Here is a 19,941-nt window from a genome sequence, read left to right as displayed (position 1 = left end):
TTGCACAATCACTTTCACGATCATCACTGCTATATGCAGTACTATTAATTATTCTCACTTGCACAATCACTTTCACGATCGTTACTGCTATCTGCAGTACCGGTACTATTAAAACAATCTCGTCCTTGGCTATTTCTATGACACCGTCGTGCCTCCAGTATTGCCCTTCCAGTTCTTTCACCTTTCTGCAATACCCCTACCAGTCTGTGGCAGATACTGAATGGAATGCCCCTATGGTCAGTCGTCGTAAGTTTTAACTGTTGATATGTCTCCCGTAATATTGCGTCGTTTGAATTCGTGATTTATTTGTTCCCATGCCAATTCAATGGCGTTCTGATCGCAGTTGTATAGGGGAAGATGATGTACTACGTGACGTATTTCACCAGCCATGGCGTCAACAGCATAAATGTTATTAGGATGCCTGTTTTCCTCACTCATGCTCAATCCTAACTAATATTTTGGCGTTGCTGTGTAAACAAGAACAGTACTAGTACGTATAGTGTACGCCAGTGCCCCACGGCGATGCATAATCGATTCATACTTTGTGTTTCAAAGGTTGCTAACACGAATCTCGAAGATAACCGAGGTCTACCGATACAGCTCTACGGAGCTCAGGTATTACAAAAAGTTGCGCGCACTGTAAATCTTATGCCTATTTCAAACAATCTAATCGGGTGTCGTTATTCTTCGGTTGCGTGGGCATTGTACAATTTGTGCTAAGCTGAGCGTAGACGGGTACAGTATTATCTTAGCCCACATCCATCACTTCGTTAAACATCCTGTTTTTAAGTATCCGTTGTAAAAAGCTGTGACGGACTTGGGAAACGTTTCGAAGGGCCAAATTAAAATTCTCCTACTGATGGCATCTTCGCCAGGTGCTTTGTTGTGACCTATACTTTCTATCACATAACTGATTTCCTTCGTCGTTAAATCTCAATCATCAGCTGTCAGCATATCATCCTGTGTCTGAGTTCTAACATGGTTTTGAGAGTCATCTACATTATGATCCCTGTCGTCTGGCAAAAGGCAGTTAAGCATATAGGTTTGTTGTCACCTTTTGACCTGTACTTATGGTCTCATTAGACATCTGTAGAGTGGTCTTCCTACCTGAGGTTTGTACACTTCATGCCATGGATTAAGGTAAGATTTCATATTACAGGAATACTTCAAAAAATGTATTTTCTGTTTGATTTTCGACTGATAGCTTGCCTTACCTCCACATTACTAATTTTTACGATGTTCTCTCGGCTCCTTGTTCTATTTCTACCTTTTGTATCTTCTAATGCATTACTTCTTTTTCTCATAATGGTGAGATATTTTCACTACCACCATAATTGCTTGCAGTCTTTTTAAAGACTGAAGAAATTTAATTACATCGCATTCAATAACTTTATTTGTTGTTATCAATGAAGATGGCGACCTACTGTAGCCAGATCCTCCTTATCAATTTCCTGATCTCCAGTATGGAAGTCTCCTGCAGTTGTTTGGGTCAGTTTAACATCGAATGTATTTTATTCTAGAATTTCTTTAGATATCGGACACCGTAATATTCACATTCTGCCCCATTTTAACCACCATGTCCTAAACTCTATTTAATCAGTTAATCAGTTAAGTCACACCTGATATGCATTTAGAGCTATGGCCCAAGTGACAGATTTCATATCAGTAGTTTAACTAACATTCTTTTAATTTCAAAGAAATTGTGAACATATCGCACGTCTTCCATGGTAAATGAATTCAATCCTTAATTCCTCTTCTTATAAACGTCTTCTATGGTAAATTAATTCAATCCTTAATTCCCAATCGGTGCTCTTCTTATAAACGTCTTCTTTGGTAAATTAATTCAATCCTTAATTCCCAATTGGTGCTCTTCAATTTCAACTTTACCATCATATTATATTCTTTCGTACCTTTGAAAGTTCCACTCAAACTTATTTGTACTGTGCTATCCATATGAAAGAGATCTATGTGTGTGTTGTATGATCGAGAAGGACGGAATTGTTGTGCATATTTTGGATGTTATGTCGACTGTCAATAAAAGGATTGTTTATTTCGTTTAAATCGCTATTTATTCAGTACATTGGCACAGTCGGTAAAATCCGTTGATTAAATCTGTAAACTAAACCTTCAGAACACATTAAAATGGAATGAAACAGTACTATACCAATTTTCGATGTAAATGGAAATGTCACCAGCATTGCTTCTAGATGGAAAAAATGGAAACGTTGGGTTGTATATTGCCGCAAAAGGAATAACATATTCTGCTAGAAAACAGGCAGTTCACATACATTCGGGTGGAGAAGGCTTGCAAGACATATTTTATTCTATCCATGATCATAACACTATTGATACAGGTAAAGCTGTGCATGAATATACTTTAGAATGTTAGATAAACAATTTTTACCGAAAAGCAATCCGCTATTTGAGCGGCATATTATGAAGTCTATGAAACTGGATATTACGGAAACATCCGGCGCTTTTATATCTAGGTTGCGTCAACAATTTGTCAAATGTGATTTTAAAGATACCACAACAACAAAAAATGGAAGACATGTTTGTTTGTGACCAGTTCGTAGAGGGTTGCAAATCAGCTGAAGTTAGAAAGATTATATTAGAAAAATCCTTTGTCACACTAGACGGTTTGGTTGAGATTGGATGGGCTCACAAAATGATAAACATGCGGAAATCATATTTTAGTAAGGAAGACGGTTCTGAGCAAGAAGTGTATAGTTGTCGAATAGGCAGATATACATGACAATTCACAAAGAAGTATTTACAATAGTGGCAACAACACTAGTGCTCCGCCGAAAACTAGTTATAACAGAGAGGAGAAGGGAAATATTATCGCCGCGGGGAAGCAAATCATTTAGCAAGTGGCCCCAGTGACCTTCGAGAAACAAAGTTTGCCAGGCTTGTAATTTAATGGGGCACTATCGGAAGTTTTGTAGAACAAAAAAGACATATACGTTATAATCGGGGGAGTCAGCTGTTGATGACGAAGTTTCTTACGTAGGCGACGTCAAATATGAAGTCGGCCCTTGTTGTAGTAGTGACTTAAACTGCACTTTTCTTACAAATGGCGAGAAAATCGGGGGACAAGTGGGAAATCGGGACCGAGACGAAGTCAACGGGAAAGGAAATCCCAGGCATTTTTGTCAGACTACGACTTAAAATAAAGTTAAAAGGGAGTTATGTACTGTACTATGGATTGAAGGAGATCGATGTGTGTGTTGTACGATCGAGAAGAACGGAATTGTTGTGTATGTTTCTGATGTAATGGCGACTCTCAATAAAAGGATTGTTTTCTTTGTTAAAATCGCTATTTGTTCAGCACATTATTCTTCTACTAATGTTATTTCCACCATCTGTCCACTGTCAGCTCAAGACATCCCGCTTCATCGAGCAGCTCGTCTACTTACCCCCAAGGCTTCACAGCCCATAGCTCGCAACATTTTCATAACGTTACTCTTTTGCCGGAAATCGTCCAGAACAAATCGCGCTGCTTTTATTTCGCTCTTTTACGATTTTGGAATCAATCTGTTGAGTGTCCTGTACACTGCGACCATACTCTTATTGGGTTCTTACCAATGTCTAACATGCCCCTTCCTTCACATCAGTACTGCAACCCCTAAATACTGTCACAATCACTGATGCGGAAAGTACAAGGAAATGAATTGCAGTTACCTGAGAAACGTTTTACTTAATTACAGTTACAGATTACCTTTCCAACAACCAATTAGTAAAATTACAATTACTTCACAAAAAATACGTTCTCAAGCAAAACCTCTGTCATTTATTCTCTCATATATATTACCTTCTTCATGTGCAATTTATAACATTGAGGCACAAAGTGGCTATCATCACTAAATGGGACTAAGCCTGATTCCGACCTCGGAAATTTCAAAATGACTTGTTTCTCATATATTTTCTAATGACTTTTAACACTTCAAATTATAGCTCATTTACTGTACAAATATAATTGGCTCTTAAAACTCTCATTGCTAAACCTCGACTTGTTTGAGGCAAAATGTATGTTTCAATTTGCTGAAAAGACATTGTATAGGTCACTTAAAGGAATGCCTGTGCTTAAAGTTAAGAATATCCCCAGCAGTGGACGATATTATTGCATGAATTTTATAGAGAGCACCGATTCTGCTTTACAAAACTTTCGGCACAGAAATTTTCCCATTTATGATCCTACCTCCATGCGACGAGTATCGATTTCTAGAATGTAACGATTACATTCTGATCTGTGGAAGTAAATTAAGAGTATTTAAAATACTATTTACTTTACGTCTCATCGACATTCTTCGGTCTTATATGGGATAGGAAATGGCTAGGAGTGGGAAAAAAGCGAACGTGGTCTTAATTATAGTACAGCCCCAGCATTTGACTGACGTGAAAATAGGAATTAAAATTATAATATTTTATTTACAACCACCTATTCAATACATGTGTAGGTGGTTGTAAATAAAATTTTATAATTTTAATATATCAACTTCAATACGGTCCCATTATGATATTAATTACATGTGAAAATGGGAAACCACGGAAAACCATTTTCAGGGCTGCCGACAGTTGGGCTCGAACACACCATCTCCTGGAAGCAAACTGATAGCTACATGACCCAAACCGCACGACCAATTGCTCAGTAATTACGAATGAATGTTAAAGCTTGTAAAAAATAAACCTAACCAATATAAGCAAAATTATTTTAAAAAAGGTATTCGTTACAAGTATTTCGATTATTTTACTCAATGGGTAACATTTATTCACAGTTCAGTTAATATGAATCATCCAGTTATGATCTTCCCTTATATTATCACCTAAGTATTTGTGATTGACCCATCAGCAGTGGAATTAAGACTAGGAGACATTTTCGTATTGGTGAAACTTACAGTCTGACTTTTTACCGCGTATACCATCAAAACATTGTTTGCTGCCTATCTCGCCACATTCTTTGAACGAGGAGTAACTTAATTAAATTTTCCATCGTTCTTCCCACCAGCAAAGAAAGCGGCATAACACTACGATTGACGCTGTGAGTAACACCTTTCATACAGGGTTGTAATTGCTCTCTCAGTGTCATTAATCAGCACTAGCTAGCTATGCATCGGCAGCTTCAATACGATGAGGCCATAAATGACACTGAAATTTCAGAGCAAGCAATATTTTACTCTTTCCATTGCCACAGATGTAATGATATTGAGTCTATATAAATTAATTGACATTACATGCATATTGCAAAATTATTGGTGAATTAATTTTGGATTACAGTCAAAAGACTTCTTCAAAATTATAATTTAAATCAAAAGATATATGAGGCCTCAATCTATTCGGCATGAATTATTGACAGTACCTTATTGTGAACACGTTAGAAGTTCCTATTTTTTAATTCAGTACAGTACATTAGGTGCCTTACTTCTTTAAAATATAAAATAGCACACAGGAACTCTTGGTTTATGCAGGCCCTAAGATCCCTGAACGAAATTAGCGTGATGGTGGATGTATTTCACTCGTCAGCTAGTGAAATTCGCAGACATCTTATGGACGCTTCATAGACAGGGTTCTTTGTATCTTGTTCTGCGCATTTAGTAAGTGAAGCACACCGTGAATAATTACCTGAATAATTACCTTCCTTCGGTCATTCAAAGTGCACAAGCACTTTTCTGTTTACATGCTTATTCTTATCTTCTTCTTTATGTGTTTTTTAAACGTTGTACCCGATAGGGACATGATCCTAGGACTAGGGATGAAGTGAACTCGTATTTCTTTGTCTGGGAGCGAGTTTGGGGGTTCACGAAGCTGGAAACGCCACGGGCGTGGCTAGACTGTATTTCCCCCAAGCAGAGCTAGCTAATCCCTGGACGAAATTAAAGAAAAATTTATCCCCACCACAAGTCATTGGTGAGTGGGAGAGTAAAACTTTTCAGCATCATAATCATGGAACCACCCTTAAAGCAGCTTGGCCAACTTCGTTTTCTACATTAAGGGAATTAACGAATTTAATAACACTGCACTGTATAACGATTCAAAAGAGCTGTTCGTGATTTGTGAATTTATTTAGAGTGTGTGACGTACTTTATGGTGATAATCTCCTCCTAAAAGGAGGAATATATGATTACATAACTGTGGAAAGTTACAGAGGGCTGTCTTGACGCCCACTGTGAGCGACCTGAAAATTGAAGAGAGTTAATTGTTCATTACTGGGGATTCTGCGATCAGATTTCGTCCGGGCGAATCTTAATCATGATATAAGACCACTGGTCACCTGATTGTCGCACTATTGCGCCTATAATACTCCGAGAATAGGGTGTATAGGAAATTTGAAAGGGATACACTTCTCAGCTAATATAATGTTTGGAAAGCGTCATCCCTAGGCAGTCTGCGTTTTGGTCTCGTGAGAAACAGAAGTGTGACCGACTCGAGTGATAGTGTCCTTTGTATGTGAACTTTTATTTTAAAGAACAAGACTTAATGTCTTAAATAATTGGTGCACAAGGAGAAGTGATATCAGTGATACATGAGAGTGCGCGTTTGGGTTATTTGGTCATAATGCAGGGCACGAACTTGAACTAATATTATTATTATCGTTACCGTCATCACTCAAAACAAGTAAGGGACTATTGGAACCCTCATAATAATAAATATCATGAGCAGAGACACAGGGCTTGACAGTAAGGCGTCACTACTATAGTAAATGTGGGCGTTTAATTAATAACCCTCTAGTAGTGTTTTTTATCCCGGGATCATGGATCAAAAATCGGACCGTGAAGTGCGCGTTTGAATAAGACGTACGTAAGGGATCCAACTGTGTGTGTTGTGTGCCGAAGACCAATGAGATTCCAGTGACAAGAAATATGAAGTTTCATTCAATAAGTTCCAGTTCGTACCTGGTCATCAAATCAGTCGACCTGGAAGCTATGAAGCAGTAGATCGGCCTATGGGCACCCAGTAGCTACACAAGGTGTCCTGAGGAAGAGGCTGCAGTACCCTTATTTTAGTAACATGGCTCGTATTATAACGGAATATCAATTTAATTAATTTGTAAATAACAGTCGACAGGGTTTCTTTCCTTGAATATGTAAATATGCTAAGTAAGGGCACAGTGTTCAATTAGTAACAATTCGGAGTGAATTAGATGTTGTAAATACGGTAGATATTATTTAATTCTATTCTTCATTTTCATTTGAAAATGTTCTCGTTTTTTTACATGGTTTGACTTGGAACAGAATGGCTAGTACCAGTAGTCTCCATTGGAGTGTTGACTGGTACTCACCCAGTTGTATCATCATGCTTGCGAGTACTGAAAATGAAGTGGCGTATGGCTTTTTAGTGCCGGAAGTGTCCGAGGACAAGTTCGACTCTCCAGATCCAGGTCTTTTTGATTTGACTCCCGTAGGCGACCTGCGCGTCATGATGAGGATGAAATGATGATGAAGACGACACAAAAACCCAGCCCCCGTGTCAGCTAAATTAACGAACTACGGTTAAAATTACCGACACCGCCGGGAATCGAACCCTGGACTCCTGTGACCAAAGGCCAGTACGCTAACCATTTAACCATGGAACCGGACCATGCGAGTAGTAATTTACTGTAGTTAAGCCGTCGGATGGAAGGAGTGCCGGAGTGAGCCGTCGTGAGTTTCGAACAATATCCTTCCATGTAGCTAGACGAGGGACGGAAATTTTAAATTCTTTCGTAAATTAAATAAGTGGCTGTGAGTTGAGAAGGTAGTAATGTTATCCAAAGAACTTAGTAGAATCACTGATGGTAGTATATTTAATAACCAAATATTTGGTAGTGAATTTTTGTGTCAGTGCAAGGGAAAAACGCAACATAGGGATACAGCAGATATTGGAGGCCGGAACACTGATTTGGAAACATTGAACACCCGCTATGACATGGAATATGAGAAGAAATGCCTCTGTGAACTAGCATATTAACGGGCTAAGTATGAGTTTATCAGCAACGATAATATGAAAGCCGTGAATGCAGATTAAATATATATTTGAGACTGAAGTTATGCGCCCGGGTTAAGATGTGTATCGGCTGAGCAACTTGAGCAGCCATGTATTTGTGTGACAGGGACACGCCCACCAGAGGGACCCCTGAAAAAGGAAGAGTGAGAGATATTTTTTTGTGAGGCGAATCATAGCCAGGGTTTTAGACAGCAGGGTCCCGATTCCAAAACATGTGATTTATGTGTTATATGGCTCATTAAGAAGATTACCTTTCCTTTGGAGTACTTTGATCAGAGATAGACTCAATTACCTAGTGTAATGTAGCCATTTTTGACTGAATATTTCAGTTAGGTTTTTCAGTGCCTATCTTCGAAGTCCAGTGATCACTTGTTCGAACCTCACATTGTGGAGATCCGTGTTCATTTGTATCTACTGTACTGTATTATGATTTGTTTCATTGTGGTGAGTGCATTTTATTTTGATTTGTCAACACAGGTTCCAATCCTGGGGTTGATTGTGTTTATGTCTGGTTAGATTCGGAACCAGCGCATTTCGTATTGAAGTATTCCTGTGTGTTTCACGTGTATTATTTTAAATGGGTTTATTATTTCCTATATCAATTTAGATCTAAGTTAGGCTTCACTCAGACTGTGTAAGTTATGAAAGTATACCCCAGTGTTCATGAGGTTAGTTTGAGTTATTTTATTTTAATATTCTGTATATGCGAGGTCATGGTTAAATTTCGCATCGATAATAGCCTCGTCCTCAAAACATAGTAAAAAAACCCTCAACATGTTAGCTGCGAAATTTGTGATTATTTTTGAATATTCAATATGTTTATTTTGCATCAGATTCCACAATCATCAGAAGGATAATAAAGCATTTGATTTTTATATTTTAAAATAGTGTTATCATTAGTTTTTAGTTATATGTCACCAGTTTTCTCCTACCCTTTATGCCGCTAAGCTATTTTTATATATTTATAATGCCCACATGATTTTAACCCGGATAACGACCCTGTAGATTTGTCGCCAGAGACTCTATGGATAGGAGGCGTGTGCAATATGTATATATTGCTTTGTTATCATTAGTAGTAGTAATAAGTGCTGTTAATATTGTTTTTATTTGTATATATTGTATCATCTGTAATTGGAGAAGTAATGACTCTGTTGATTATATATAAACAAATCTAAACAAAACAAATGAAATCAAATCAATTCAAAGCACCGTATTTTCTTTTTTTTTAAGTTTGCGTGTTTGAAAAGCATTTCGCTGCATCGTTTAAGTTGTACTTTTCATTGGATTGTAAATGCTTAACAAACTCTTACCCTATAAATCTCAAATAATGAAATGGTATGAAATGCTTAACCAGTGAATATTTTGCAAATATTAATATCAAGTTTATAACTACGACACAGTTAAATATATGAGGCAGAGTCCGCATCAATTTCTTCAAACCCTGTCCACCAACGTATGACGTGATATTCTCACAAATGGGCGACATTACATCGAATATTATTTTAACACACTTAGTCAAATGCAATTGCCAGTTAACATTAAATATTCCGTTTCAAAAACTTCTAAGTATACTGTACACATTTTATGTCATAGTGATAAGAATGTAATGTCCTTACCTTTTGTTTCTCTAGACTTGCTTGAGATCTCAAATAGAATACAGCTATAGGCGAAGCAGATGACCATGAGAGGTATGAAGTACATGGCCATTACGCAGAATAAGTTGTAAGCTGTCTCCTCGGCTTGTGACGAGAAGAATCCAAAGGTGACGCACTGATGGAAGTCAGGGTACTGAGGATGTTGCGAGACGTGGAACACCACGCTCTGTGGAAGAAAACAAAATCACATAATCAATAATTACATTTATGTATTCGCCAAGGGGAAGTATATATATTTATTCCTACATATTGCTTTGTGATAATTAGTAGTAGTAATACATCTATAGGCGAAGCAGATGACCATGAGAGGTATGAAGTATATATTGCATTTATAACGCAAAATTCGTCTGTTACGTTGCGAATTCACTCGGCGTTTGACGTTTATCATATTACGTTTCAGGACGTTTGAAGTATAATACGCAATTAATTTTTTTCTGTGTTTCTTTTTACTTGTACATGTATAACGGGAAACTACTTTATATTTAGAACGTACTAACTCATGGATACTTGTAATATCTCAAAGATTCCTCAATATACCTATTATGGATTTGCTGGAATAATGAAACGAAGAATCTCGAAATGTATCTACTTAAATCGGATTAACGAAGAAATATTACAGCTTCAAAATATTTGAAAATTCTAAGCAAACTTTTTTCTGTGAAAATTTCGTATAGGATGAAGATTTTGATATATACTTATGTACAGTACGGTATATGCATATTTAATGGTGGGACACGAAATATTGTGGTATTTACTAATTTTTAATTATTAATCTAATTATGGTCACTGTCTCCTCTCTGGCACTGTCAGTTCATTCCATGCAACTTATACCCTTTTCCTGTCCATTACAAATCCTGCCGGCTAGGTTTTACGTGAAGTATATATATATAAATACATACTCATAACTTAGAGAGGCTGTGGTAAAGATTGAACACACTTCAACCCTTGGATTTCTCTTATACCCACCAACTATTCCTTTGAGTTCAAAGTTCTACATTTTCCAGTCCCAGTCTATACTTTACGACGGCAAGGAAAAATATTGAAAATTGCGACCTCGACCTTCGTACTCACTGCTTTGCTCACGACCAGTTAGTTATGTGTTGTTTACTACAGGATGAGCAGTAACAGAGAGCTTTATGTTTTTCATATAATGAACTACAGAAATAACTTCGAACACTAAGATGGCACTGGTGATCGTTGCGATGAGACCAAGCACGGATTTTCTGCGACGTAATTCAGCGACTGTTAAACGAACGACCAATCAATAATGTATACCTTACACTGGCTTAAATATGTTTCAGTTCAGGACAAGTGAGGTTATGTACAGAGGCAGACTCGTCTTTTAGCCATAGAATAAATAGTGGGTGAATCGACAGTATTAATGAAGGGGTAAACCATGTTCTCGCGTAGACCAGTTACGTGTTAATGGGTGCTTAAATGGAGCTATCATTTGGAACACCGGCAACTACATTTTTTCAAATGAGAGCTATTCCAATTAGTGTAGTTATTGGATGAAAAATTGGAGAGGGTGTAATGATACCTCTTCATATCGCTGATACGGTCGATTGAAAGCAAGTTTATCAAGCGTTCTATTCATTTGCAAAAAATTTCAATGAGGAAAAAATGACAGGGGTAAATTGTGATCTAGACATGGAGCGAACTTTCTAGCTTAGAAAATCTGAGCTCATTCACACAACCAATAACCGTTAAAAAACATATACTGTGAAACGGCTAATCAGGATGGAGCAAATCATTCCTTTATCTGTACAACTCACTCAGTTGAAATGTGAGTCCTAAATGTTGTCTTTGCTATTTCTTATGTCACAGTGTACTACTAGAAGTTATTTCACAGCAATAGTCAGAATTGAACAAGAAAAGGGTGTGCATACGAAACATTTTTGCGGCTGCTTTTTATAAAGTCATTATGGAGAAAATGTTTACTGTAAGCTATCATCACAACAACAATTTTTATTGGTTGAAACACTCGGATGATATCATATTATATACTCAATATACAGTATTATTGTATTCACAAAAGTGACTATCTACAGGAAGAATTGCAGTAATACAGTGATGAAAATTTTTGTTCAGACAAAAATTCTGCTCCATCTCTTCATTTCACCTAGAAGTGTTGGATATTCCAACCACTATCTAAACTAATTTCTGTTCCGAGGAAGTTGCCTGGCTTGCTGGAGAGTCTTGCTTTTCTCCCTCCGCCACATCTCAAACGCACTGGATCCATTCCTTCCTGGGATATCCTCCTTTTGGAAATCCTATCTTCCGGCCTGGGCCTCAAATACCAGATTTGGCCTCCTTTCTGCATTAATTCTCGTAATGTGTCAATACAATCTCACGGCTTGTTTCTGTATGTAGCTTTAATTCTTCTCACAGTGCAGCATTCAGCACTCTGTGTCTTCTTGTGTTATTTGCTATTTGTCTAAGATATATAATATCTGAGGTGGTTACTCGACATTTATGGTTCAGGTTATAGCAACTTTTGTGAGAATATATACGAAAACCATTTTGTAGATTTTGATGTTTTTCTTCGAGACTCTCTACTTCCCGAATAGACGCTGATTAAGTCGATACTATGAACTGCTATAAAATCTTCCTTACTCGGGTATTGAACCATCCGTCTATTCAGTCATCCTCTTTTAGCATTTGACGCGTTAGTCGCCCTCTTAACCACCAATGTGCATTCTGTTACAGTCATAAATGAACTGAGATTTCGGTGGAAGAAACATTTTGCTCAGGCCTCTACTAATATATGCATTATGCCAATAAATGATCAGTGTGCAAACTTCTATGAATGAAATAATTGCCTACATAAGCGAGTATCTCTTCTGCTTTAAATGCTGTCAGTATCCCTCTGATTACTATATTTTCCAAGGTCTAGTCCATTAGTCTTCTAGAAAACCCCTCTAACTCAGTTTTATTCGCATGATCTGCGGGGTTTAATTCACATACCTCCATGCAAGAGTTAATTCCTCCGTTAGCCTTTATTCCTTAATTACACTCTTGGCCATAGTGAAGAGAAAATTATTCGGCATTTCAATGTCACTTATTTTAATACAACACTATGTTTGTGAAAGGTGCATGTCTATAATTTACTTTTACATCAAATGGCCATCTTTTAACTTTCATAGCATTCAATGATTTTTGGTACCACGAGGATAGGAATGATCTTGCGCAGGAACTGCAGCGGTCGTGGCCTTTGCTAAGGTTTAAGATACAGGAATTGAGCCCGTTCTCCGTCGTTGCTCATTGTGTTTGTACATACGTATCAATTATAGTTGTATCCTAAAGATATAAAAGAAAGTATGAATTGTATGAACATGTTTGTGAAGAGCCCGGTGTGAGGAGGACGGCTGCACGAAGACATTAGAGAAGGCAAGTGACAATGCACAGTATAAAACTGCTAACCCATTGTAAAACTTGTCTTAGAAATACGAAAAAGCGAGGGAGTGAAGTGAGTGCACGGTGACACAAAGCCTTTCGGAAACAATGTCCCAATCTACTGGCCATGACGGCTAAAACGTGTGAAGAGAAATATCGTAAAATGTTTGTAAAGAAATAAAGAACACCGTCAAAAAATCAAAACAAGCGTCAGAAGAAAGCCTTCTATACATCCTCTAGATTGAAGGGGCGAAAGACGTAACAAATGCAGTCAGGTAGTTTTAAGCCTTGGTTTACGTGAACACAGGAGGAATCGAACTGTGCATCGAGAGAAATCAACGCCAGAAAATGTGCATCAATTAGAAAAATCTTGAGAATAATGATCGAACTTAGATTGGAGGAGACCAAGAGAGATTGCTAGGGAAGTAACTCGTGGGAAAAGCCGAATGAAGTGATAAAGGTATTCAGTGCTGAGCTTCACTTTTCTTACATTTGACTTATTACGTTTCATTTCTTACGTGTCACTTCTGACATGTCGCTTGTACCTGTCTTTTGATATCATGATAGTGAATGTGTTCTAACAGCGAATGTCGTCCATAAACCTAGAAGTTATTCTTAACAGTGGCAGCTCAGTGACCTTACTATTACCTGACTATCATAGTATGGTTGAACTTTGAAAGAGTAGGAATTGTGTTAATTAGAAATGAGCTGAATATTGAAGTCTAGGATCTAGATAACATTTATACGGACGGATTTCTCAAACTGAGTTGTGTCTCATTTCACGACTGAGTCGCTCAATAATGCCGACAATAAAACTAGAGCTGATACGCGTTTGGGAAAGGACACGAACCGGTCAATCAATGTGAGTAAAGATTGTACAATAACGGAATGATATGCGGGCGCAATGGACCAGCAGTGCTGAGTTCGATACCCAGGACAACAGAAAAAGTGGTGTACTGAGGGAAATGTTCTGTCAGTTTATCGTGACGCGGACTAACTGCTAAATCTATGAACTACGTGCATGCAGAGACAGACTGAATTAGCAGCTAGGTGGACGTTAATGAGAACAATCGGAATAATAATAATAATGTTATTGGATTTACGACCCATTAACCAGTTTAACGGTTTACGGAGACCCGAGGTGTTGGAATTTTGTCTCTCAGGAGTTACTTTCTCTGCCAATAGATCTACCGACACGAGGCTGACGTATATTAGCACCTTCGAATACCACCGAACTGAGCCAGGATCGAACCTGCCAAGTTTGGGTCAGAAGGCCAGCGCCTCAGCCGTCTGAACCGCTCAGTCCGGTTACATAACCTGATTTTAGCCATAAACTCAGTAGCTAAGTCAACAGCTCAATCTATAACGGCAGTTACATAAGTGTTACCAGGCTACCAGTAAAGCAGCAGTGAACAAGAAAATCTTCACACCCGGTCACAGAACCAGCATATCCAGCGATGGACCACATCTCCGGAACCAGATCCATGGAGGAGAACGTGTTTCCTGGACAAACTAAGATGGTAGGCATGTCCGGGTAAGAAAATGTGGCGGTCCAACCGCATGCAAGATGTAATGTGAGTTGAGTAGCCTTCCTAATACATAATTATGTAGTAGTTTACGTAAATAATTAGAGGGATTTTGTTTGTAAATGGTAATCATAGTAAATTTTCTAGTTTGTTTTATTATGTTTTTCTCATAGAGAGGAATCAGCCGCCAGAACTATTAAGCTATAAATAATTGTAGGATGGTTCGTGAATCGTATCCGTTTCATCCCCTTTCATGAGTTATTTGTGGGAAGCTTAACGTAACGAGGGGATGATGATGATGATGATGATGATGATGATGTTAATAATAAAATATCAGTTTAATAGCAATGTTTAATATGTAAATGTGAACGGCTGCCTCTAAGATGATGTCAGATCTAGAGGAAATGAGTAACGCGCATGCACAATATTGTGAATACGAGCATAGAAGTGGGAGAAATTACTGTATTTGTGTGTGTTTGAGTGGAATTTTTATTATATCCAGAGTGTTTGTGTTTTAATATTCATTGCTCCGAGCAAGTGGCCGTGCAGTTCGGGTCACGCAGCTAAGAACTTGCATTCGGGAGATAATGGGTTCGGTGGTTTCCCATTTTCATACCAGGAAAATCCTGGGGATGTACTTTAATTAAAGTCACGGCCGCTTCTTTCCTATACCTTGTAAGAAGAAATAGAAATACATATTCATTGTGAGGGAAAATTGTCCGTTCGATCTGAGACATGTGTCATTGTGAAGTTAAATTCGATATTGGTGTTGATCGTCATGCATGCTGATATTTTCTTATGTGAGCCATCTAGGGAAGGCAGGATTATGAAGCCATTTAAATGCTACATGTCAGTGTTGAATAATTAATTAGTGCAAAATAAATGTTATCGAACCAAGCAAAAGAGTTATAACGAGAGAGATCATTGAGTAGAATCTTCGATAACATGCTAGAGGAGGGCTGATTAGGGCAGAAATTCACATAGACATGAGTAATAATGAATATAGCTAAGCAAACAGGAATCTGGCGGAGAGCCGATAGTGCCATGAGTATGTGATTAATTGACAGGGATTGGAGACAGTGATAATGATATTGTGCTATTGTGTCTTCGGACTGGAGACGGGGCAATGGTCGCCAGCGTCCTAGAGGTGCGCAGTTTATGAATCGTCGAATTGTATTAATGAATTAGAGAAGCCTATGATTTCCCACTTGTTATTGCCGTCTAGATAAGAGAATCGTATGGTGAGGTAAAATAGAACCCAAAGGAGTCTTAAAATGCATACATTTTAAAATATAACTTGCTTTATGTCCCACAGACACAGATAGGTCTTACGGCGACGATGGGACAGGAAAGGGCTACAAGTGGGAAGGAAGAAGCCGAGGCTTAATGAAAGTACAGCCTCAGCATTCGCCTGGTGTAAAAATGGGTAACCATGCAGAACCATACTCAGGGCTGCCGACAGTGAGTTTCGAACCCCTATCTCCCAAATACTGGATACTGACCGCACTTAAGCGACTGCAGCTATCGAGCTTGGTTGTTAAAATATTAACCTGGGTGTAGTAAATATAACTAATGTGGATCTCTCAGCTAGAAATTATATACAACTCTGATCCTCTGCACAGTATGAGAAACTACGAGGATAATTTAGGAACTAACTAGCCATAATACTCAGCGGTTTACTTTTAGATATTTTATTATCTGTAAATTGTGTGTAAAGCATTGTTTTGTAGATATCGTTATTGTGGTGTTGACTGATTCGAACTTGAGGCAGGTAACCACGACAGAGCAACATGTGCCTTGATGTATATGCAACCACTATCACGCATGAGTAAGGCGTGTTTGCTCCAGTTCGTTCGACAAGGCATGTTCGAAGCGAGGTTTGCTGACTAGGAAAGATGACCATGCTTACTTTTCTGACGTTGCAATCAATGTAGTATATCCAGATATGAGTCCGGCTCCATGGTTAGCGTGCTGGGTACCAGGTTCGACTCCCGGCCGGGTCGGGGATCTGAACCTTCCTTGGTTAATGCTGCTATCTCGGGAGATGGATGGATGTGTGCGCCGTCTTCATCATTAGATTTCGTCATAGGTAGGGACCCCCTCCACACAGATGCGCAGGTTGCCTGTACGTCGTCAACTCGAAAGACCTGAACCAGGCCTCTTCGCAGGCAGCATGATATTATTATCCAGATATGAGTAAGCTCTTGTTTACAAAGAGCAAAGGTCGGGAATTAGTTGTTATAAAAGGGTGATGGAATGGTTGACTAAGGCTCGATGGATGCAGAGTGGTTCTCGGCCCACAAGTAGCCATAGCTGGTGCGTGGTCCAACAGCTCCGCACTCAGACCTGCCAGCAGAGCAGAGCAGGGGTGGCTACGGCTCTAACGTGGCTGTACGCCGTTGTATGCAGGCAACGGAGATGGAACACCGTCGGCTGTCCTGAGAATGGTTTTCGTAAACTCCAATTCTCCAAGTGGAAGGAGCATGAAATTTGTCTATCTAGTCTGTCAGACGTACGTTGCGTATTCCAGCAAGCAGCGAAAGAAACTTTAGTAAAACGGGAATGCTTTTAAGGATTCGTAGGAGTTAGCTAGACCGGGACCAAATCAATGACTAGTTATTAATTCGTAACAATCATAAAAATAAAAAAATGAGTTTGCAATTTATTCCCAAATTGGAGTTAGAGTTTTGCACTATCCATATCTCCGTGGATAGTGCTGCGTATTAAGAGAGTTATTTCACACACAAGAAACTAAATTTTATTAAAGGAGAAATGCGATGATACAGTATTGCAAAGTATGTACCACTTGCACATTAATCTCAAAGTCCAGCTTCTGCTGGAGGACAAGTCTCTTCATAGAACGGGTGATTTTGTCACATAAACAGATTACTACAACACTTGAGCCGTATACAATATTTACACGTAGCCAGTACACAAACTAAATGAAGACTCGCTGAGGGAGAAATGTTGCATAGCAACTGACTTGCAAAGTCGACGTGCTCATTCAGGATCTCAAGATTGGAGAAGGTACGGTTTGGAGAGATGTCAACGAGTCTAGAGGTAGAAACCTCACGAGTTAGCTTCAGTCCACGTGTTCAGTAAGCTGCTTATACAGAGCATCCTCTGCGCTTCTGAAGTAAGTTGTAGCTAGCCGTTGGACGACTGAAAAATCCTTTCTTTCCGGCCCACTCACTTATGTAGGGTCTTGAGTGCTGACGTGGAGTGTCAGCTGGTTTCCTGGCCAGCTCTACCGGTGAGAACTGGATAAAAGCCGCGCTGCGCGCCGGATTCGATTATCGGCACCACAAGAGATAGAAACCTTGAGCAAGGATGAGTTTTAAAATTAATTTTGAGCTTTATATTTTATATGATATAAATAATTTGTACGGTTTGTATAAAAGGTCTTTGGTATGGCTAATGCATATTTAGGTAACGTATATAGAGCAGTGAAGTACACAAGCAAGGAGGAATACACGTGGCAGGACGTGAATTGCATTGACCATTTCTCCGACAGGGGTGTTATTTACTAAATTATTTAAGAGTTTTTCTTACATACTGTACCCTTTTCGTGGTCTCAGCACATCAGTAAGTTTAGAATAGACCTGCAACATGATATCAGAATGGACCACCTTAGATGAGACCTTCGTACAAAACCCGGTGTCGAAGTCTCATCCTCCCTACTGGAGTAACACACTAGCTGAATCGGTAGAACATAGGTCAAGTGGAACGTCCTAAATGGCAGTGAACTATCTATACAGTAGGGGAACCTTAACTATGAAAGGAATACTGAGAAGAATGAATTATATTTTTCTTTGTACACCATTTTAATACCTGAGAAAGCACATGGATATTATGTACACGGATATGCCACCACATTAAACACGTCAATTAAACACTGCAATTTTCTTGAGGGTGTAATATCCTTTCTAGACCTTTCTCTAGATTCGCATTTCACTCTGAAAATATGTTAGACTTGAGAAGTCGCGCCCTCTCTAACCAATATAACACTTGAATTATTAATCACTTTATACCCTTACATCGTTACATACAGATATAATTAAATGAAGGCATATCTTGTATTTTGCTCGCCTTGTTTACACTATTATATATTTAAAATGACAAATTATCGTCATAGCGGCGAGTATTAAACGTTAGCTGTCGAATGAGCCAGGTGATAGACGCGTTTATATACGAGCACTTTAAAATATCTGAATGTCGTATCGCGTGTTAGGAAAACCTATCTCAGTATCTCACAAATAAGCAAATATTACCTATCGTGTGTTGCAATGGGATGTAGCTTAAATACTGTACACAACCTGGCCATTTATACAACGATGGCCCCTGTAACAACACATTTAACGAACCAAAGACCAATACAATATTGAAATAAATATCACTCCTGTAACAAATCACAACAAATACACTTGATATTCATATGATAGATCATGGACTGTGGGATCAGTCCTCAGTTTCCGGCAGTGGGCACAACTGCCTCTGGTGCTGCTGAGGCACGAACTCTTGTCCTATGACAACGGGAGGTGCGAACTACGATCTTAAAATCCCTGGGCGTTTTAATTAACATAAAGGAATGGAGGGAGTTCCCTCATTTATTAGAACTGTAGGTCTACCCAACGGTGTTAATTTCTAACTGGTTGTACGTAATATCGATACCATAGAAAGGAAAATGAGCCTCTTAGCAGTACGTTCCTCTCAATGCGGTGACAGTCTTCGGCCTCTTTCCTTGCCTTGCTCGGCCGTAAATTCCACAGGCCAGCTGTTTACATTGTCTTCGCATTCACTTTCAATCCCAACGCAAGGGAACCCAATCGGTCCAATTAGCGGGCCATCTCGGCACTTTACTTTCAATCTCATCACTCTGCTCGGATGCAATTCGCATCATTAAAACACATCGGCTTTCATCTAGCCTAATTTATATCATCGGCGCGGAATTAACACATCGCGTTTATTATTCACTCATCTGGGGAGAGGTCCATATTTCATCAACACCGCATTTAATTATATATATTATCCGCCTTAAAAGTGGCCCCACCTTTCGGCATACCCAATGCATATATATTATAGAAGAAAGAGTCCTATCACTCAAGACAAAATATGTTGACACTCGCGATCTAGGTAAATCGCAAACATTGTCACACCTCACTTCACACTCCGTGGTTTTTTCTTCACCATTCTTAACTCGTCAGCTAGTAAAATTCTCAGAAATCATATGGACGCTTCAAAGACAGGGTGTTCCTTGTATCTTGTTCTGCGCATTTGGTAACTGAAAGTTACTTTTGTGTTTTCACGTCTTTTTTTTTCTTCCTTATGTATTTTGTAAATATGTATATATCAGTTATAATTAGTGGTAGTTGTAAATGCTG

General features: G+C 38.7%; 1 protein-coding gene across 1 annotated transcript in view; it reads right to left on the bottom strand.

Moving 5' to 3' along the window:
• The window catches only part of LOC136858695 (adipokinetic hormone/corazonin-related peptide receptor variant I-like), a 441,435-nt gene that overhangs the window by 353,862 nt on the left and 67,632 nt on the right, over window positions 1-19,941 (bottom strand). The window contains exon 2 of the mRNA XM_068225731.1: window positions 9,600-9,813. Within this exon, the coding sequence (XP_068081832.1) occupies window positions 9,600-9,813 (214 nt within the window). The remainder of the gene's footprint in view (window positions 1-9,599; window positions 9,814-19,941) is intronic.

The sequence above is a fragment of the Anabrus simplex genome, chromosome 1, assembly GCF_040414725.1.
Source record: "Anabrus simplex isolate iqAnaSimp1 chromosome 1, ASM4041472v1, whole genome shotgun sequence".
Lineage (NCBI taxonomy): Eukaryota > Metazoa > Arthropoda > Insecta > Orthoptera > Tettigoniidae > Anabrus > Anabrus simplex.
This window is presented reverse-complemented; position numbering and strand designations above follow the sequence as displayed.